The 23,033-nt window shown below is 39.0% G+C and overlaps 1 protein-coding gene across 1 annotated transcript; it reads left to right on the forward strand.

Annotated features, from left to right (window-relative positions):
• The first annotated feature begins 16,592 nt into the window (after positions 1-16,592).
• Positions 16,593-18,038, forward strand: LOC129870577 (putative GEM-like protein 8). Its single transcript, XM_055945397.1, has 4 exons — positions 16,593-16,793; positions 16,920-16,994; positions 17,278-17,552; positions 17,637-18,038. Exons 1-4 carry the CDS (start codon positions 16,649-16,651, stop codon positions 17,817-17,819), a joined length of 678 nt encoding a protein of 225 aa, XP_055801372.1. The 5' UTR covers positions 16,593-16,648; the 3' UTR covers positions 17,820-18,038.
• Positions 18,039-23,033: the final 4,995 nt, after the last annotated feature.

Genomic DNA, 23,033 nt, shown 5'->3' on the forward strand with positions numbered 1-23,033 from the left:
GTTTCTGGCGCGATAGTGGTGCGTCGCACCCTTATAGCGCCAAGGCCAAATTTTCTGGGTTTTGGAAATTTGGCCTGAAAAACCCTGCACAACTTTTAGTGGCGCATCGCGCCAAGGACCAAACTATTGAGGCATATTTCTGGTGCTATAGTGGTGCGTCGCGCTCTTACAGTGCCAAGGCCATTTCCCCAGCAGTTGCAACCCAGGCCAAAAATGAAATTCCTGCCGTGCAAGTTCATCTTAGGATCGTCATATCTTTTGACTCCGAACTCTAAAATTTACGTCCTTGGTGGCGTTGGAAAGAAGACTCGACGACCTTTACTTTTATAGGTCGTGGGCCACCTAGATTGACGTCCTTCAAAAAATAGGGTCGTCAAAAGTCGACCCTTATATGAACTCATCCTAAACTTAGCCACGACGGATCTTTTGGGCTTAGCTTGGTCCTAGGGGTCCTTGGTGACCCCACATCACCTCTAACACTGCTCAGTCCCTTAGAGACTCATCTTAACTCACGAATATATTTCAAGATACTCGGGTTCGACCCCCTCCTGAACATAAGAAGGTTCGAATCTTTGGAAAAATTTGAGGGGTATTACATTATCTCCCCCTTGGGATCATTCGTCCTTGAATGACGAAAAATCAATAATAGACTCGGAGTGCAAATCACAATCAAAACTCAGTCATTCAATCAGTCAAATTCTCAATCAATTATCGATCAAGACTCAAGAAGGCACAAATAAATTCAAGTCAAGGAAATGGTCATTACCTTCAACATTCTCCTCGGTAGGCACGAATAGATGGGGATATTTAGATTTCATGGCTTCCTCAGCTTCCCATGTGGCTTCCTCAGCTTCCCATGTGGCTTCCTCAATAAATTAGTTTCTCCACAGGACTTTGACTGAGGCACTTCTTTGTTCCTCAGTTTACGAACTTGGCGATTAAGAATTTGGACCGGAACCTCTTCATAAGACAAGTTATCCTTAATTCCAATACTATCAATGGGGACTACCAACGAGGGATCGCCCAAGCACTTTTTCAATATCGAAAAGTGGAATACCGGATGAATAGAGGCTAGCTCTGAAGGCAACTCCAACTCATAAGCAACACTCCCCATCCGCCTCAAGATCTGGTAAGGACCAATATATTGAGGACTAAGCTTCCCCTTCTTTCCAAACCTCATGACACCCTTCATGGGTGACACTCTCAAATACACCCAATCAACCACCTCAAACTCTAAGTCTCTCCTCCTCACATCGGTGTAAGATGTTTAGCGGCTTTGGGCTGTCTTTAGCCTCTCTCGAATAACTCGCACCTTCTCCATGGATTGATGAACAAGGTCAGGCCCAATCAACTCGGCTTCACCAACTTCAAACTACCCAATGGGAGACCTACACCTCCTCCCATACAAAGCTTCATAAGAAGCCATTTGAATGCTTGCATGATAGCTATTGTTGTATGTAAAATCTATGAGAGGTAAGTGATCATCGCAATTTCCCTTGAAGTCAAGCACACATGCCCTAAACATATCTTCCAATGTCTGGTGTGCTCTGCTTGGCCATCTGTCTGGGGATGAAAGGCTGTACTCAAGCTCACCCTCGAACCTAATCCCTTTTGAAAGGATTTCCAAAATTGGGAAGTGAATTGAGTTCCTCTGTCTGAGATGATAGACAAAGGGACCCCATGCAATCTGACGACCTCCTGCATATACAACTTTGCATAATCTTTTGTGGTATCAGTAGTCTTAACTTCCAAGAAGTGAGCTGATTTCATCATTCTATCCACAATCACTCAAATGGAATCATGTTGCTTTCGGGACTTCGACAAGCCTGTAATAAAGTCCATGTTGATCATCTCCTACTTCCATTCTGGAATTTCTATGTTTTGGGCCAAACCACATGGCCTTTGATGCTCAACCTTCACCTGTTGGCAATTCGGGCACTTGGAAACAAATTCCGCAATATCCTTCTTCATCCCACTCCACCAATAGATTTCCTTCAAGTCATGATACATTTTTATGGAGCCTGGATGAATGGAGTACCTGGAACTATATGCTTCGGCCATAATCCTCTCTCGAACATCATCGACATTCGGCATACATAATCTATTTTGGTACCTCAACACACCATCTCCCCCTTTGGTGAAAACCATTACTTCTTATTTGTGAACAACTCCCTTCAATTGGAGAAGGATAGGATCTTAGTCTTGCTTCTCCTTTACCTCTGCCACAAGTGAGGACGTAGACCCATCCTGAATAGTAACTCCGCCTTTATTGATCTTTTCCAGATGAATTCCTAATCGGGCTAATCTATGTACCTCCTTCGTCAATTCTCTCCTTCTTTCCTCCATGTGGGTAGTGCTACCCATAGACAACCTGCTAAGAGCATCAGCTACAACATTAGCTTTACCTGGATGGTAGAGGATGCTCATATCATAGTCCTTGAGTAGCTCAAGCCATCTCATTTGCCTCAGGTTGAGTTCCTTCTAGCTAAAGACGTATTGCAAGCTCTTGTGATCGGTGAAGACATCGATATGCACTCCATACAGGTAGTGGCGCCAGATTTTAAGCGCAAACACCACAGCCGCTAGCTCAAGGTCATGAGTTGGGTAATTCCTCTCGTGAACCTTAAGCTGTCTTGAAGCATAGGCTATCACCTTCACCCTTTGCATCAACACACAACCCAAACAATTTCTGGATGCATCACAATAGATCACAAAACCCTCTGCACCATCGGGCAAGGTTAGAACAGGGGCAGTGGTTAGCTTAGTCTTCAATTTTTGGAAACTCTCCTCACAAGCCTCGGACCATTGGAACTTAGCCTTCTTTTGAGTCAGCTTAGTAAATGGTGATGATATGGAGGAGAATCCCTCTATGAACCTTCGATAATAGCCAGCCAAACCCAAGGAGCTCCTTATCTCTATCGGGGATGTGGGTCTGGCCAACTCTTCACTGCCTCAATTTTCTGAGTATCAACCTGAATACCATCTCCAGATATAATGTGGCCTAGGAAGTCCACTAATGCAAGACGAAATTCATATTTGGAGAACTTTGCATACAATACCTAGTCTCTAAAAGTTTGTAAGACGACTCTAAGATGATGGGCATGCTCCTCCTCATTCTTGGAGTAAACCAGAATATTATCTATGAACACAATCACAAACATATCAAGATATGGCTTGAATACTCGGTTCATGAGATCCATAAAAGCGGCGGGGGCATTAGTCAACCCAAAGGACATGACCAAAAATTCGAAGTGGCCATAACGAGTCCGGAAAGCAGTCTTCGGAATATCACATTCTCTCACCTTCAACTGGTGGTAACCGGATCTCAAGTCTATCTTTGAGAAGCACGTGGCACCCTAAAGCTTATCAAATAAATCATCTATTCTGGGGAGAGGGTATTTGTTCTTTACGGTGACCTTATTGAGCTGCCTGTAGTCAATACATATCCTAAGGGACCCATCTTTCTTTCGAACAAATAGGACCGGAGCTCTCCATAGTGAGACACTCGGCCTAATAAATACCTTATCTAACAAGTCCTTCAACTGCTCCTTCAACTCTTTCAACTCGGCTGGGGCTATTCTATAAGGAGGAATTGAGATAGGATAGGTATCAGAAAGAACATCAATCCCAAAGTCGATCTCCCTATCAGGAGGGACTCCAGACAAATCTTTAGGAAAGACATCCGAAAACTCATTGACAATCAGAACCGACTCAAAGGATGGAGACTCAGTACTGTCATCTTTCACTCGGACAATGTGATAAACACACCCTTGTGAGATTAGCTTCCTGTCCCTAAGGTATGAAATAAACTTACCCTTAGGCGCAACAAGACTACCCTTCCACTCTATGACAACCTCATTCGGGAATTTGAACGTGACAATCTGAGTTCTACAATTAATAGAGGCATAACAGACATAGAGCCAGTCCATGCCAAGGATCACATCAAAATCAACCATGTCCAACTCAACTAGGTCGGCCAAAGTATCCCTGTAATAAATGGACATAGTGCAATCTCTATAGACTCTCCCAGCTAAGATAGAATCACCGACAGGAGTGACCATACTAAAAGGCTCAAGAAGACATTCAGGAATTTTATTTTATTTACTAGCCACATAAAGAGTCACAAAAGATAGGGCGGCACTCGGATCTATCAATACATAACAATCGAAAGAAGAGACTCGAATCATACCCGTCACGATGTTTGGAGAGTTCTCCTGATCTTGGCGACTGCCCATGGCATATAGGCAGTTTGTACCTCCATTCGTACCTGAAGTAGCACCCCTCTAATTACCCCTAGCTGGTGGTGCGGTGGTATAGAACTGGATTTATTCCCCCATGCTGGACACTCCTTTTGAAAATGGTCTATTTGACCACATTTATAACAACCCATCCTTCCCTCTCTACACTCTCCCAAGTGAAACTTACCACACTTGATGTATGGTGGCTTCCCTTGCGCACCTTGACCCATGCTAGCTTAGGATTGAGAACCCTGGGGTCTGAAATTCTAGCGACCTTGTCCCTGCCAATCATACCTATTCTGCGGCATCGGTGCACTGGCGATAGATGAGGCATAGTTGGAAGGCCTCTTTTGGAAGAAGGACCTGTTGCCCTTGCTTTGCCTCAGTTCACCCTCAGGGCCCGCTGATTTTGCCTTCTTGCTCAGGTGCTCTTCTCTGTCTTTGCTTTTCTCCTCCATTATGTGTTGAGCATACACCATTAATCTGGAAAGATCCATATCCGAGATCAATAATGCTGCCTTGCACTCTTTCTTCACATGCCTCCCTAATCCAGAGACGAACTTCCTCATCTTTGACCTCATATCTGGAATCATTTCTGGAGCATACCTGGACAGCTGGATGAACTTTAGGCCATACCTCTTAACCGACATACCCTCCTATTTCAGGTTTACAAATTCCTCCACTTTCACTTCCCTCAATTCTCGGGGAAAGAAGTGGTCAAGGAAGGCTCCCTCAAACTCATCCCATCTAGCAGGTTCAGCATCTTCACCCCTACTCTGTTCCCATTGGTTGTACCAAATGTTTGCCACATCTTTGAGTTGATAAGACACCAACTCGACCTCCTCGATTTCTGTAGCATGAATAGCTTTCAGAATCTTCTACATCTCATTGATAAAGTTTTGGGGATCTTCATTGACCTTAGAACCCGTGAATGCCGCTGGATTCATCCTTAGAAAGTCTCTAATTCTAGTGGCAGTAGATGGCTCTTGGGAACTAGAGCTGAGAGTCGGCGAACTCTGATTACCACTTTGGGCAGCCATTAGTTGCGTGAGCATTGCAATTTCCCCTCGAAATTCAGCCTCTAATGTAGGTACAAGTGGAGTAGATGGCACTTGAGGTGCCTCCACATATCTCACGGGTCGGCCTCTAGCCCTTGGTGGGCGTGCCTCTGACTGTGGCATCCCTGCATTATCAACATTCCTCTAGCTAGCGGTACGCTTAGGAGGCATTATCTGTAACGTATAAATGCACTAATTAGAAGGGAAATTTCTTAGAGTTTAACTCCATCGCACGAATTCAGAGTATGAAAGTAGTGAAACAATTTCCTAATGTCCTATAGCCTCCTGCTTATAAGTGTGGTGGACAACACACCCATAAGCAAGACTCTACTAGACACGGCTTCATAGACTTCCTAGGACACTTGAACTCTGTGCTCTGATACCATATTTGTCATGCCTCGGGAGGGTACCCTAAGCGTGGCCAGCACTCGAAGGCCATTTCTGACCTCCGAGCGAACCACCTGGTCCAGTCACACATTCAATCAATCATATTCTCTTAGCGGATAACTCAATTAAAGAAATACTATTCATATATAAGGCCGAAGGCCAAACATTTACAACCTAACAAGGCAATAAAATAAGACTTCTCAAAATAATTATTCGACCTCCCCACACTCTAGTCTATGAAGCCTCTATCACAGTCTAAGAGGTGCCAATGACAAGTCCATGGCTACCAACAATCAAAGTAAAGGAAATATCAACAAAACTGTACATGAAGGCTCAACATCCTCCGAAAACTAGGAGGACTCACCAGCTAGCTGAGAGTGTATGTGGATCTTCAACGGAGCGCCGGTTGATGACCTCTGGTACCTGTCTCTGCATCATGAAATGATGCAGGCCAAATTGAGTCAGTACATGAAATATATGAGTATGTAAAATGGCCGAATACAACGAACATTAAGGAAGAATTTATCAACTCGGAAGCTCAACTCAAGAGGAATACCAACTCAATCAAATGTCCTAAGTCTAAATAATAATATGATTTAGACGGGACCAATCACATACAATTCAACTCAATCTGACTCAGAGTACTATCAAGACCTATTTGGGAGTTTCTCTTATTCGATAACCATCACTTATGAGCCAGTGAAAGTACAATAAACCGACGTTGTTACCGCGTCCGTTCATACTTTGCCAAGGTATGAATGAATTAGAAAAAAATGGATCCAATCCAACTAGGTCCTATAATGTCAGGACAAATCTCTTGGGGAAGCATCTGACTTTAAAGATTCCATCCCCCCTACGTTTGGCGACGCAATTATTGGGTTCGAGTATGGACTATACTATTGCCCAATTCGGTGCTCGATACTCCTCCAAGACGCAATGCTCATAAAACTCCATCCAATCAACTCAATCAAATCACATCAACAAGTCTTATTACAACCTTATCAACTCATCAACTCTATCACAATTGAATCTCTTTTGATCATACTATCTGATCAATCTCAATCATATCTTCAAAAGAATTTAAATGCACATATATAGCATCATCTAGATATAATCAATCATTTCTTTCATTCATTTGAGAAATCTTTGAGGCTTATCACAATTTCAAGACTTTAAATAGACATTTCATATTGAGCAACATTCTAAAAAAATAGCATCCTTTATCATAATTTACATAGTAAGAAGATAAATAGAACATATTTCACAACTCATTTCTTCATCACTCATACTCAACTAAGGGATCATTTTTGGAACCTCTTAGCTCAATAACATTAACACATATAGAATCAAATAGATAGGGGACCAAGTTCATACAAACACAAACAATACCAAGAAACTTTATTCTTATAAACATCTAACCTCAAAGCAAGAGTAAGTCACATGGGTGAACTTAACCCATGTTTTAGATAGCCTTACATACCTTAGTGAAGACTTGAATAAAACCTTGATATTGGGTCTTCAATGGAGAACTCAAATCTTGAAGCTCTTGGAACTCTTCTTGTTGGAGAAGGATTTGGAGAGGAAGAAGAAGAAGAGAGAGAGAGATGAGAGGTTTCTAGGGATTTTAAAGAGAGAGTGGAGGCTGAAGAAATAATCCCAAAATAGTCTAGGGTGATACATATATAATTTGGTGCAATTCCCAAATTGCCCCTTCTCAAAAGTTCTAAAAAATAGGCAAAAATGCACCTAGCGCGATAGTGGCGCATCGCGCTATTACAGCGCCAGGCTGAAACACGCCTATAACATGCACACCTTGTAGTGGAGCGCCGTTCCAGAGACCAAACTACTGAGGTATGTTTCTGGCGCGATAGTGGTGCGTCGCACCCTTATAGCGCCAAGGCCAAATTTTCTGGGTTTTGGAAATTTGGCCTGAAAAACCCTGCACAACTTTTAGTGGCGCATCGCGCCAAGGACCAAACTATTGAGGCATGTTTCTGGTGCTATAGTGGTGCGTCGCGATCTTACAGTGCCAAGGCCATTTCCCCAGCAGTTGCAACCCAGGCCAAAAATGAAATTCCTACCGTGCAAGTTCATCTTAGGATCGTCATATCTTTTAACTCCGAACTCCAAAATTTACGTCCTTGGTGGTATTGGAAAGAAGACTCAACGACCTTTACTTTGATAGGTCGTGGGCCACCTAGATTGATGTCCTTCAAAAGATAGGGTCGTCAAAAGTCGACCCTTATATGAACTCATCCTAAACTTAGCCACAGCGGATCTTTTGGGCTTAGCTCGGTCCTAGGGTTCCTTGGTGACCCCACATCACCTCTAACACTACTCAGTCCCTTAGAGACTGATCTTAACTCACGAATATATTTCAAGATACTCGGGTTCGACCCCCTCCCAAACACAAGAAGGGTTCGAATCTTTGGAAAAATTTGAGGGGTGTTACATACTCGATCAATCGGTAGATGCGATATCTTTGAACCGTCGAACTTTATTGTATAACTAGACAACATAAGTCACACAATTAATCATCAACCATCTATGGTTCTCATGGTTGTGTTCTTTTCAGCCATGAACACTGCCTGGTTTCGTGAATGCATAGAGAATGGGCCTTTACCGTCATTTCCCTTGAAGCGGCTTATACTTCACATTCACATAGGTGATTTCTAAACGTGTAGTCCTATAGACACACTATCTAGTTATTTTCTGCCATACTTAGATAATCATTAAAAAACCTTTAATGTTGTATTAACTCAATAAAAAGCCTTAAGGTTTTATCCTTTATTTCTGAACATTGTCATCATCACGAGAATGGATTGAGTTATTTGACAATGTTGAACCGTCAATCATAACTTTGTTTGATCTCTTTGAACCTAGTTCTTGGGATCTCCAGTCTACTAGGTGGAGTTACTGCCATGATGACTTGTCCTAGGCCTTAACCCCATTCCCCTCGATGATCTTTCAACAGCCTCTCTAGATAAGCCTTTTGTTAGTAGATCTGATAACTTATCTCTTGACTTTACGTAGTCAATAGTGATAACACCACTAGAGAGTAGTTGTCTAATAGTATTATGTCGCCATCGAATGTGATGCGATTTTTCATTATACATAACGCTTCCTGCCCTCCCTATTGCCGCTTGGCTATCACAATGTATACATATGGGTGCCAAAGGTTTGGCCAAAATGGAATATCTTCTAAAACATTTCGAAGCCATTCAGCTTCTTCACCAGCCTTGTCTAAAGCTATAAATTCAGACTCCATTGTAGAGCGGGCGATGCATGTCTATTTTGATGATTTCCAAGACACTGCGCCTCCACCAACGGTGAAATCATATCCACTTGTGGATTTAACTTCAGATGATCCGGTGATCCAGTTTGCATCACTATATCCCTCAAATACTGCGGGATATTTATTATAATGTAAAGCATAGTTTTGGGTGTGTTTCAAATACCCCAAGACTCGTTTTATTGCCATCCAATGAGTTTGATTGGGATTATTCGTGAATCAACTCAACTTGCTAATAGCACATGTTATATCTGGTCGTGTACAATTCATAATATACATCAAACTTCCCAAAACTCGTGCATAGTCCAATTGTGAGTCACTTTTACCTTTTTGAAGTGCAAAACTTACATCAATTGGAGTTTTTGCAACATTAAAATTTAAATACTTGAACTTATCAAGAATGGTTTCAATATAATGTGACTGTGATAATGCTAGAACTTGTGGAGTTTTATGGATCCTAATTCCTAAGATTAAGGCAGTAACCCCTAAGTCTTTCATGTCAAATTTGCTAGCAAGCATACGCTTCGTAGCATTTACATCGGCAATGTCTTTACTCATTATCAACATGTCATCAACATATAAACAAACAATGACTTCATGATTTGGAGTATTTTTAATGTAAACACATTTGTCACACTCATTAATCTTAAATCCATTTGCCAACATTGTTTGGTCAAATTTTGCATGCCATTGTTTAGGTGCTTGTTTAAGTCCATAAAGTGACTTAACAAGTTTGAACACTTTCTTTTCTTTACATGGAACTACGAAACCCTCAGGTTGTTCCATGTAAATTTCTTCCTCCAATTCTCTATTTAAGAAAGTCGTCTTAACATCCATTTGATGAATTTCAAGACCATATACAGCTGCAAGTGCCACTAACACCCGAATAGATGTTATTCTTGTTACCGGCGAGTATGTGTCAAAGTAATCAAGACCTTCTTTTTGTCTATAACCTTTGACCACAAGTCTTGCCTTATATTTATCAATAGTGCCATCAACTTTCATTTTTCTTTTAAATATCCATTTTGATCCTAAAGGTTTATTTCCAGGAGGAAGATCAACCAATTCCCATGTATGGTTATTCAAAATTGATTGAATCTCACTATTGATTGCCTCTTTCCAAAATGCTGAATCAGAAGAAGACATTGCATCTTTAAATGTTTGAGGCTCATTTTCAAGCAAAAATGTCACAAAATCTTGTCCAAAAGAAGTAGATATCCTTTGACGTTTGCTACGCCTTGGATCCTCTTCGGTTAGTTTACTTTCCTTTGGTTCTACTCATAGTCATTAAGATCTATCAGTTGAGGACTCACTTTTAGTTTTATATGGATAAATATTTTCAAAGAATTCAGCATTATCTGATTCAATTACCATATTAACATTAATTTCAGGATTGTCCGATTTGTGAACCAAAAATCGACAAGCTTTGCTATTTGTAGCATAGCCAATAAAAACACAATCCACGGTCTTTGGTCTGATTTTTACCCTTTGGGGCAAAGGAAATTGGACCTTTGCTAAACACCCCCACACTTTGAAATATTTCAAGTTGGGTTTTCTTCCTTTCCATAGTTCATATGGAATAGTTTGTGTTTTGCTGTGGGGTACTCTGTTGAGTATTCGATTAGCTGTAAGAATAGCTTCCCCCCACAAGTTCTGCGGTAAACCGAAACTTATTAATAAAGCATTCATCATTTCTTTTAATGTTCGGTTTTTCCTTTTCGCAATTCCATTTGATTGAGGTGTGTAGAGGGCAGTAGTTTGATGAATAATTTTCATATTCTAAATATATCTTTTCAAAAGGAGATTTGTATTCTCCACCCCTATCACTTCTAATCATTTTTATCTTATTATTCAATTAATTTTCCACTTCGTTCTTGTATTGTTTAAATGCATCAATTGCTTCATCCTAACTATTAAGCAAATATACATAACAATATCGAGTGCAATCGTCAATAAAAGTTATAAAATACTTCTTTCCACCACGAGTTGGTGTAGACTTCATATCACAAATGTCTGTGTGAATCAATTCTATGGGACTAGAATTCCTTTCAATAGATTTATAAGGATGCTTAGCATACTTAGATTCAACACATACTTGACATTTTGATTTATTGCAATCAAAGTTAGGCAATATATTTAAATTAATCAATTTTTGCAAGGTTTTATGATTGACATGTCCTAAACGTGAATGCCATAAATTATTTGACTCAAGTAAGTAAGAAGAAGCTTGAACTTTATTATCATCAACAACCATTACATTTAGTTTGAAAAGACCCTTAGTGAGGTAGCCTTTTCTTAGATACATTTCATTCTTACTGACAACTACTTTGTCTGAAACTAGAACACACTTGAATCCATTCTTGATTAGAAGGCCGGCAGACACCAAATTCTTTTGCATTTCTGGAACATGATATAATTTGTTCAGTGTCACCACCTTGCCGGATGTCATTTTCAGAAATACTCTCCCATATCCTTCAATCTTAGCAGTTGCAGAATTTTCCATATAGATCATCGCATCAGGTGCTGCAGGGGAATAAGTAGAGAATGCTTCTCGGACTGCACACACATGCGAAGTAGCTCCCGAATCAAGCCACCATTCTTTGGGATTACCTACTAGGTTGCATTCTGATAGCATTGCACACAAATCATTTATATCTTCTTTATTTTCCACCATATTGGCTTGTCCCTTTCTCTTGTCCTTTTTTGGAAGACAACACTCTGGAGCTTTGTGTCCAACTTTCCCACAATTATAACAATTGTGCTTGAACTTTTTCTTGTTTTGCTCCTGATTCTTTCCAAAAGGTTGCTTCCTTTTCTTATTCTTTGGAGCAACATCTTCAACGATGTTCGCTCCTATAATTGTTGAATTTCCACGCGACTTTTTTTCTGCTGTTTTGTTATCTTCCTCAATCTTGAGACGAATCACAAGATCTTCCAACTTCATTTCCTTGCGCTTGTGCTTTAGATAATTTTTGAAATCTCTCCATGAAGGAGGCAACTTTTCTATCATTGCAACCACTTGAAATGCTTCATTAACTACCATACCTTCAGCAATAAGGTCATGAAAAATAAGTTGTAGTTCTTGAACCTGGGTTCCAACAGTTCTGCTATCTATCTTCACTCTTGTACTTCTTCTCAAGTGCATCCCATAATTCTTTAGAAGTTTTCACAGCACTGTAGACATTATACAAATCATCATCCAAAGCACTTAGGATGTAGCCCTTGCATAGAAAATCTGCCTGTGTCCATGCCTCAGTAATCATAAACTTTTCATTGGCCGGCATATCAGCAGCGGGCACAGGAGGGTCTTCGTTGGTGAACTTCTGCATACCAAGAGTGGTAAGCCAAAAGAACACCCTTTGCTGCCATCCTTTGAAGTTAGCTGCAGAAAATTTTCCTGGTTTTTCTGCCGGTGGCACAAAAGTGCGGCTTGTTGCAGCAACAGTCGCAGAAGTAGTAGCAGTATCACTTGTCATTTCTTTTCACTGTCAAAATAGACAAACTGTCTTAATATTTCAGAATATCAGACTTTTTACAAAAACAACGATGAAGTTTTTATACTCTTCAAATCATTGTACAAGTATGAACTTTAATATTCCAACGAAGTTTTTATACTCTTCAAGTCAGAATATTTATTTCATACAGAGTAGAAAACCACACAGGTTTTAGTCTCCAAAAACAGAATACAGTTTAATTAGAAAAACAAAATAACGATAATTTCCTTAAGATTCTTATTAAACTGTATTGTAAATATTAAAAACAGTAACAACAACTAAAGGTAATAAAACACAGAATCTGAAAAAATCAATGCAAGAACAAAATCGAGCCCACTGAATGCACAGTGTGTCCTTAAGGAAATTATTCCCCTCAAAGTATCCGAGGTTTTGGAATCTTTCCTCCCAGGATAGAACGATTTACTCACCAAAGTAGAGGTACTGCAAATCTTTGATGACTGTGAACCACTAGAAGGATGTATATCACACGATTTTAGGAAGTGCAGAAAGAAGAAGAAGAAGAAGATGTTATTTCAGAATTTTCGTATGGAACATTCTGAGGATTAATAGATATATATAGACTGTTTACACCTTTTAAGAAAAGACACCTGTTGGAAAAAGGTTTGCCTGTTGAGAAAAGGTTTGCAACTTTTCGGACAAGGTTGCAACCTTTCAAAAATCCGTTGGAAAACGGAGGGAAATTTTAAATTAATCCGGAATAGAAACGGGTCACGGGTCAGGATTTTTTCACTTAATTAATTAAATAAATAAATAATATTAATTAATTAAAATTTTAACAAAATTTGGTCTAAAAAGATTATCAATCAATCATATCAATTGACCAAATCCAAATCCAAATCCAAATCCGTAGCCGTAGCCGAGCGAGCGACGACGACGACTACGCGAGGGGATACCCTCTTTTTGACCCTTTAGCAACATGAAGGAGTGCTTCTACTTTTAAGTAGGAGACTTTTCATTTCCACCACCTATGTGGGACCAAATCTTATTTAATAAAACAAGAGAGAACATATCATTTTCCTCTCCACTTCTTTTTCCCTCAATTTCCCATTCAAACTATCAATTAAACCCAACAGCTAACTCCACTTATATAAATATCAAAGTAGTGCTGCTTCAAATAAGATCTAAAGGGTTGGTCTTGTAAATATTCAGGGGATCAAGATTAAGTGCATGGTCGTAAAAGTGCTAAGAGCAAAACACCGGTTAGTTCGCTACTAAATATTATTATGTGTATGGTACTCCCAGTTTGACATAATGAACCGTTCAAATATTTGGATACCATCAACTTAGTCATTCATTAAAGATTTTACACTAATGGAAAGTTCAAATCAATACAAGATATAGTTAGAATAAGAATAGGTATATACATTCCTACTTAGAATAGAAATAAGAATAGAAATAGTAGGAATAATAAATAGCATCCTACTTGGTAAAGGATTGTATGGTAGTGTCGATAAATAGGGTCTCCGTGTAATAATGTAGATACACAATTCAATAATATTTTTGTCCTAGATTTCTCACATGATATCAGAACCAGGTTAAAAATGGATGTTTATCTTGGAGGGTTTAGTGTAGCCGCTACCTATTTGACAGTAATGAGGATTTTTGTTGGAGAAATTTTTTCAGAGGGGTTCTCCGTGTCGAGGCATAGATTTAATGGAGGAGATTACGGAGAGGAGATGCAATTTGTTAAAAATTATATGAAGAAGGTGAGCAAATTTATTTTGTCAAAAATTCAAGCCAAATGGAGAATTATTGGGTGTTTGCCCTAATTTTCTTACCATAATTGGGTTTCCTTGTCTTAAAAGAAAAACACAAAGTCTCCATATATGACTGGTCATTTTTCTTGTATGAAAAGATTTATGACTCTATAAATAGAGGCACAATCCTTCTAACTTTCTAAGTAGGTAGCATTCACAATGTAGTCTTAGGGGCCTTAAGAGTTTTATTTAGGAGAATAATTTGTGAGACACAAATGTTACGTTAACACTTGTGTGAATCTCTTTTTATTCCGAGTGAATTGTTTGGGGTTATTTCTCTCAATATTGTGTACTCTCTTTTATATAGTGGATTGTTCATCTCCTCTTGTGGATGTAAGTAGATTAATTGAACCATGTTAAATGTTTGTGTCTCTTTTGCTATATTTCTCGATGATCTTCTTACTCATGGTCATTCGAGGTTTGCTTTGCTAGCTTCCGCATGACACTCAATTATTTCGGTCATAACAAGTGGAGTTTGTATGTTTTTCTCCATGCTGATCTTGAGGAAGAAGTCTATATGGAGCAACCACCTAGTTTTGTTGCTTGGGGGAGTCTGGTAGCCTTGTATATCAATTGTGTAATTCACTCTATGGTCTGAAACAGCCTTCTCAAGCTTCATTTAGGAAGTTTAACATTGAAATTTTTTCACTCTGTGTTTTATCGACATTATGCATCAAATTCAGTATTTCATGGGAAGACTAAGCACATTGAGATTAACTGACATTATGCATCAAATCCAGTATTTTATGAGATTTCATTGACAGACAATTTTGTGAAGTCGAGTGATCAACTTGCCGATATTTCACCAAGCCCCTCATCAGTCTTCGTATTAATTACATTTGTAACAGGCTAAGTACATATGACTTGTATGCATTAGCTTAAGGGGGAGTGTTAGAATAGGAATAGGTATATACAATCCTACTTAGAATAGAAATAGTAATAGAAACACGACTAATAAATAGTATCCTACTTGGTAAAGGATTGTATGGTAATGTCTATAAATAGGGTCGATGTGTAATAATGTAAATACACATTTCAATAATATTTTTATCCTATATTTCTCAGAGATACTTTCTGCTATGTATGATTTTATGAGATATATTACAAATTATTGGGGGAATGTTGAGTGATTAGTTTGTAACATTTGAATGGCTTAAATTGAATAGACCCATCTGTTCGTGAGAGAAAAGACGATTTTTTAAAAGTCATCTCGCAAGTTCTATAAATATAATGACTCTCGTGAAGTAGCATAAGTTAGCTTGCAATATACTAGACTTTCCTAAAGACAATTGCTTGGATTCCCCTAAAAAATATATGGAAAATATCTCAACATGCACAGTGAATTTGACATGGCAAACTCTTCCTTCTTCAGTGTTGTTTCCTATTATTCAAATAGAATATACAATTACTTTTGTGCTTAAATTGCCTTTTAAAAATACTTGACATTTCTCTCAAGATTTTTCAAAGGCAAAAGTTGGTCAAGAAGAAAATGAGTTAGTTTACTTATAAGAATTAAATCATTTGTCATGCATGTATGGTGTGTTCCACATAAAATCAGCAGGAATGGCCTTTACACCTCAAGATGCGATGACAAAAAAGGTGAGATAAGGCGACTGCCTTAAAAGAGAAGTTATAATAAATCCAGAATTGTTGGCCCTATGTAACATATTGAAATATTTGAATGGCTACTTTTTTCCCTTTGCCTGAATTATTGAGCTACAAATCAAAGTTCATGGATGACTCATTCATGTTTCAAAGGGGACAATCCAGTGGTGGCTGTTAATCACCACTTAACTTTAATGTCGTAATTCTTATCGTTATCTTGTCAACCTTAAATCATACAAACCTTAGAAAACTAACTTGGGATAATTTTACTATGCATTAAAGCTTGTGAAAAGAATTTAGGGGTAATTAAGACTAAGAAAAATTTAGGAGTGAACTGAATAAACCATGACAAGTTTAGAAGAAACTAAACAGGATGTGACTGTAGAGAAACATGGCCATGAATGGAATTCACGAGTCGATTTGCTCATTTGCATATAAAAGGAAAAAAGGTCGTTGAGGGTGAATTAAACTACCTTACTAATTATGACAAGATGACTTCAAAATGGAAAGCTTTCCCTTACTTTTACTCAACTTGTAAAAGTAGGTTACATCACAAACCAGATCTGCCAACACAAAAGTTGAGAACACCACATGTACACACAAATCTTCATAATAAAATAAGGCAACATGAGATTTAGTTTACTGTAATTGACCAATAGCTGACTCATGCAACAGTTATCAACTTTTATATATATATATAGTTCTGCAAGGAATGTTCTTAAACCATCAACCAAAACATAACAATATTTCAGTTACCTTAACAATACAGCAATCCTCTTCAAGATCAGAAGTCGCAATGAAGAACTTAATCGGTGGAAATGTTCCCATGAGTTCAGCAGTATGTTCATTTGAAAGTCAGTCAAAAAGACTACTATCCCTATCTTCTTGCCAAAACCATATTCCATCTGCAACAGCAAAGATCTTATCTAAATCAAAGCAACGTGAGTATTTTCCCCGTCTCTTGATGAAGAATCAACTCGATATTGTAGTAGTTCTAAAGAGTACTATTTAATGACCCTTGAAAAGAAGAGATCATTAAGATTGAAAATTAATTTTTGAATATGCAGGAAAATCTGTGATTAGTAAGATGAACAAACTGGGAGAAAGGATGGATTGTCTTGCACAAGGCATCCGTGAGCATGGTAAGCATTTACATTTGAAATTAGAAATTGAAAGAGAGTATTTTGCCTTTGGAAATAAACAGTTGAATTTTTGTGATTGAAAATCAAATACTCCTCAGGCAAATTTTTCAATATTTGACGATTGTTATCATCATAATACTGATGGCTAAACTTCAACTTGCAAATAATGAAGTTAGTATTTGAAAGTGAGTCATTAAGTGCTAAGATTCATGCAAAGAAGCACTTATTACATATATATACAATACAAAGTATTGATTCTAAAGTCGCAACTATAATTATGCAGTGAGCCTAAGCCCAAAGCTAACAGAGACTGTAAAGGGTAAATTGAGCCTTGGAGCAAAAATTCTTCAAGTAGGAGGGTTGGAGAAGATATTCAAGCAGAAGTTTAGTGTTAGAGATGATGAAAAATTATTGAAGGTTTCTCAATGCTATTTATCAACTACAACTGGTCCAATAGCAGGCCTTCTCTACATCTCTACCGATAAGATTGCTTTCTGCAGTGAGAGATCAATAAAGCTCTTATCTCCAACTGGAAAGTTGCTTAGAATCTACTATAAGGTACCACTCTGCTCCGTTTTTCTGCCAGCTCTTAATTTTCTAGCCACGTAAAGCATAATCTAATAGGCCAGTTTACAATTGCAGGTGTCGATCCCAATAAGTAAGATAATGAAAGCAAAAGAAAGTGAAAATAGGGAAAAACCATCACAGAAGTATATACAAGTAATTACAGAGGATGATTTTGATTTCTGGTTTATGGGATTCCTTAATCATCAAAAGACTGAGAGATGTCTGCAGCAGGCAATTTCAAGTACTTCAAGCAGCTAAGAAGATAACTACTTTTTTTCTCATTTTGATTTCTAATACGCCCATTCATCAATGTAAAATGTTGATGCAAAACCGAATGTACAGATCTTTTCAAACTTGTAATTAGCTCCATTGCTCAAAGGAGGCTTTAAGCCTTTGAGCCGTAGCAGTCAACACAAATGTATAGACTTATTGTAAAACTAAGGCAGTCAGAAGGCTAATTCATCTTTTGGGACTTGCAATAGTCATCACTTCCTAAGTGAACATTTGAGTAGCAGATCATAATGCTCCTCGAGAAGAATATTTAAAATATTATGTTAAGTTCGCAACAAAGGGATCCCCCCTTGATAATAGAAAAACAATATCAGATGTTAACAGATAACAAAAGTAAGAAACGAAATGTATAAGACTAATACTACGAACGACACGGTGCTCCAGACTACCACCAAGCCTAATCCCGTCGAAAAGCAAGACAATGCTCCACTGCCTACTAACCATTTATCTTAATTTGCGACCTTCGTACCCTTCTATCTAAGGTCATATCTTCAGTAAGCTGAAGTTGCACCCTCTCCTGTCTGATTACCTCTCCCCAATACTTTTTCGGTCTACCTCTACATCTCCTCGTACCTACTATGTCAAACTTCTTACACCTCCTTACTAGGGCATCTACTTTTCACACGCCCAACAATATCAGTATTGCTTTTCTCATCTTGTCCACCACTGAGGACACTCCCACCTTGTCCCCGATATCCTCATTCCTAATTTATCGCTCATAGTATGCCCACACATCCATCTCAACATCCTCATTTCCGCAACTTACAGTTTTTGGATATGAAAGTTTTTGACTAACCAAGACACAGCCAGCCCCATACAACAAAGTCAGTCTAACCACCACTCTACAGAATGTAACTTTAAGTTTTGAGGGGACCTTTTCATCACACATAACTCTAGAGGCAAGCCTCCATATCATCCACGTCGCACCAATACGATGTGTGACATCATTGTCGATTGCTCCATTTCCTTGGATAAAAGACCCAAGATACTTAAAATTTTCTCTCTTATGAATAGCCTATATATCAAGCCTCACTTTCATGCTTGCCTCATACTAAATCACTTAATCTGCAATCCAAATATTTTGTTTTGTTCCAGCTCAACATGGACCCTTTAGACTCTAGAATTTTTATCTACGCCTCCAACAAAATGTTTACTCTGCCACGAGTCTCATCAATCAGTACTATATTATTTGCAAATAACATACACCATGACACTTTATCATGAATATGGCGCATCAATTCAGCCATCATCAAGGAATATAAAAACGGGTTAAGTGTTGATCCCTAGTGCAACGCCATCTCGACTAGAAAGTGCTATGAGTCTACTCCCACTGTTCTTACCCGAGTTTTGGCTCTATTATACAAGTCACCAGTACACCTTTAACCTCCCGATATTTACATATGACTTCCCCCCAGACTTTGTCGTATGCCTTTTCTAGGTCAATAAACACCATATGCAAGTCCCTCTTTCATTCCCCATACTTCTCCACCAATCATGTCACAGGATGAATAGCTTCTAAGTAAGTTTGTAATATTTAGATGGCTTACATTGAACACACATTTGTCTGTGAAAGAGAATGTTTTTTTTGAAAAGTTAGCGTACTATAGCTTGCAATAAACTAGGCACTCAATCTTTTTCAATGTTGTTATCTATTTTTGTAACAAAAAATACAATTACTTTTTGTGCTTAAATTACCTTCTAAAAATACTTGACATTTCTCTCATTATTTTTCAAAGGTAAAAGTTGGTCAAGAAGAAAATAAGTTAAAGGGGCAGCCCGGTGCACTAAAGCTCCCGCTATGCGCAGGGTCCGGGGAAGGGTCTGACCACAAGGGTCTATTGTACGCAACATTACCTTGCATTTCTGTCAGAGGCTGACATGCATGTATGGTGTGTTCCACATAAAGTCAGCATAAATGGCCTACAAATCCTGCCTTTACACCTCAAGATAAGAGGACAAAAAAAGTAAGATAAGGTAAACTGCCTTAAAAGAGAAGTTACTAAAATCCAGAATTGTTAGCCCTGTTGTAACAGATTGAAATATTTGAATGGCTACTTTTTTTCCCTTTGCCTGATTTATTGAGCAATATATCAAAGTTTATGGATGACTCATTCATGTTTCAAAGGGGACAATCCAATAGTGGTTGTGGATCGCCACTGTCACGCCCCGGGAGGGTACCCTAGATGTAACCGACACCCGAAGGCCATTTCTGACCTCCGAGCGAACCACCTGGTCCAGTCACTCATTCATTCAATCACATTTTCTTAGTGGGAACTCAATTAATGAAATACTATTCACAATATGAGGGCCGAAGGCCAAGCATTCATCAGCTCAACAACAAAAATAATAAGACTCCTCGAATTAACCGCTCAACCTCCCCACACTCCAGTCTATGAAGCCTCTATCCAAGTCTAAAAGGTGCCAATGACAAGTCCATGGCTACCAACAATCAAAATAGAAGAATTGACAACAAAACTGTACAAGAAGGCACAATATCCTCCGAGTACTAGGAGGACTCACCAACTAGGTGGGAGTGTAAGTGGATCTTCAACGGAGCACCGGTTGATGATCTCTGGTACCTGTCGCTGCATCATAAAATGATGCAGGCCAAATGGCGTCAGTACATGAAATGTACGAGTATGTAAAACGGCTGGAGGAAACAACATCAAGAAAGCATCCATATCAACTTAGGATATTAACTCATATATATATATATATATATATATACACATAACAACTCACTCAAATGTCCTAAGTCCAACAAGAATAGTTTAGACAGGACTAACTCATAAGGCACTTAACTCAACTGACTCGGAGCACTATCAAGGCCTAAATGGGAGTTTCTCTTAACCGACAATCATCACATATGAGCCGGTGATAGTACAATAATAAGACGTTGTTGCTACGTCCGTCCATACCTTGCCAGGGCATGAATGCCTCCCTAATCATGGATACCATCGATTAGTCAAGTCCTATCATTTCAGAATAGTAAAATGGGAAACATCCGACTTTAACGGTTCCATCCCATGGGAAGCATCCCACTTTAACGGTTCCATCCCTACCTACGTTGGCGGCGTAGTTTCTGGGGTTCGAGTATGGACTATACTCTTGCCCGCTTCGGTGCTCGATACTCCTCCCATGACTCTATGCTCATAAGACTCCCTCCAATCATCTCAAACAAGCCCTCACGGCTAGACTCATGTGGAACATTTCCCACTCATCAACTCTATCCTCATTCTTAACTCAATTTAAGTCATAATGGTCTCATTTAGGACCTTGTCCACTCATCAATTCTATCCTCCAATTAACTCAATCAACTCATATCGACAAGTCTCATTACAACCTTGTCAACTCATCACTCTACCATGATCAAATCTCTCTCAATCACACTATCCAACCAATCTCAATCATATCTTTCAAAAGAAATTTAAAAGAACATTTATAACCACATATAGATATAACCAATCATTTACTCTATCCGTTTGAGAAATCTTTGAGACTCATCACAACTCAAGACTTTAAATCACACTTTATAATAGGTAACATTTCTTAGGAAAATAACCTTTTTCATCATAATCCACATAGGTAAGGAGATTAATAAAACATATTTAACAACTTCATCTTCATCGACTCATACTCACATAAGGGCTCAATTTAGGAACTCCTTGGCTCAACAACATCAACACATATAGAATCAAATACATAGGGGAAAAAGTTCATACAAGCATAAACCATACCAAGAAACTCTATTTTTCATGAACATCTAACCTCAAAGCAAGAGTAGGGCACATGGGTGAACTCAACCCATGTTTTAGATAGCCTTACATACCTTAGTGAAGCTTTGAAGAAAATCTTGGTGTTGGGTCTTCAATGGAGGACTCAAATCTTGAAGCTCTTGGAACTCTTCTTGTTGGAGAAGGATTTGGAGAGAAAGAAGAAGAGAGAGAGAGAGAGAGAAAAGAGGTTTCTAGGGCTTTTAGAGAGAGATTGGGGGCTGAAGAAATGATCCCAAAATAGTCTAGGGTGATACATATATAATTTGGGGCAATTCCCAAATTGCCCCTTCTCAAAAGTTCTGAAAAATAGGCAAAAATGCACCTGGCGCGATAGTGGCGCGTCGCGCCATTGCAGCGCCAGGCCAATTACGCCTAAAACCTGCACACCTCGCAGTGGCGCATCGCGCCAAAGACCAAACTACTGAGGCATGTTTGTGGCGCGATAGTGTGACACCCCGGAAAATTTTTCGCAAAGAATCAAACCTTTCTTCACGTGTGAGTAGACTCGGGCCGGAGGACTTGTAATTCTACATGTGAGTTAGGACTAATTCCTAAGTATTTGAAGTGTGTTAGAGGTGTTTAGGGGTCATAAGGGATCTCTAACACCAAGTCGAGTCCAAAGAACTCCAATCGATTAAGTTTTCGGACGAGTTAGTATAAGGGTCAACTTCAAACGACCATATCGCCTAGGATATAAAGAACTGGGTGGACCACGACCTACCAAATTAAAGGTATTTGAGTCTTCTTTCCAACTCCACCAAGATTGCAATTTTTGGAGTTCGGAGTCAAAAGTTATGGCCATTTTACTACAGACTAGTACTGCAGGAATTTCAAGCCTGGGCGAAATTTGGGCTTGGCGCTCCAGTGGCGTCCCACGCCACTATAGCGCCAGAAAACAGCCTCAGTAGTTTGGGGCTTGGCGCGACGCGCCACTATTAGATGTGCAGGTTTTTAAGCCTATTTTGGCTTGGCGCTGCAGTGGCGCGACGCGCCACTATAGCGCCAACAAGATTTTTGCCCATTTTTCAGATTTTTGAAGAGGGACAAATTGGACTTTTTCCCTAATTACATATACCCTATCCTTGAACGTTTTGGGACCATTTTTCAGCCCCCACTCTCTCTCTAAAAGCCCTAGGAGCTTCTCTCTCTCTCTTCTTCTTCTTCCCCAAATCCATCTCCAACAAAGGGTGCCTTCAAGAGTTTCAAGGATTCAAGTCTTCCATTGAAGACCTAACATCAAGTTCCTTCAAAGTCTTCAAACAAGGTATGTAAGGCTAACCTAAAATATGGATTTAGTTCTTCCATATGCCCATATATGTGTGGATAGAAGTTGGAAGGAGTTGAACCTTCTAAGAAGGTTTTCTTGAAAGTTTTCCTAAACTAGAGAATGTTTTAAGTACTATTA

The sequence above is a fragment of the Solanum dulcamara genome, chromosome 10 (assembly GCF_947179165.1).
Source record: "Solanum dulcamara chromosome 10, daSolDulc1.2, whole genome shotgun sequence".
NCBI lineage: Eukaryota > Viridiplantae > Streptophyta > Magnoliopsida > Solanales > Solanaceae > Solanum > Solanum dulcamara.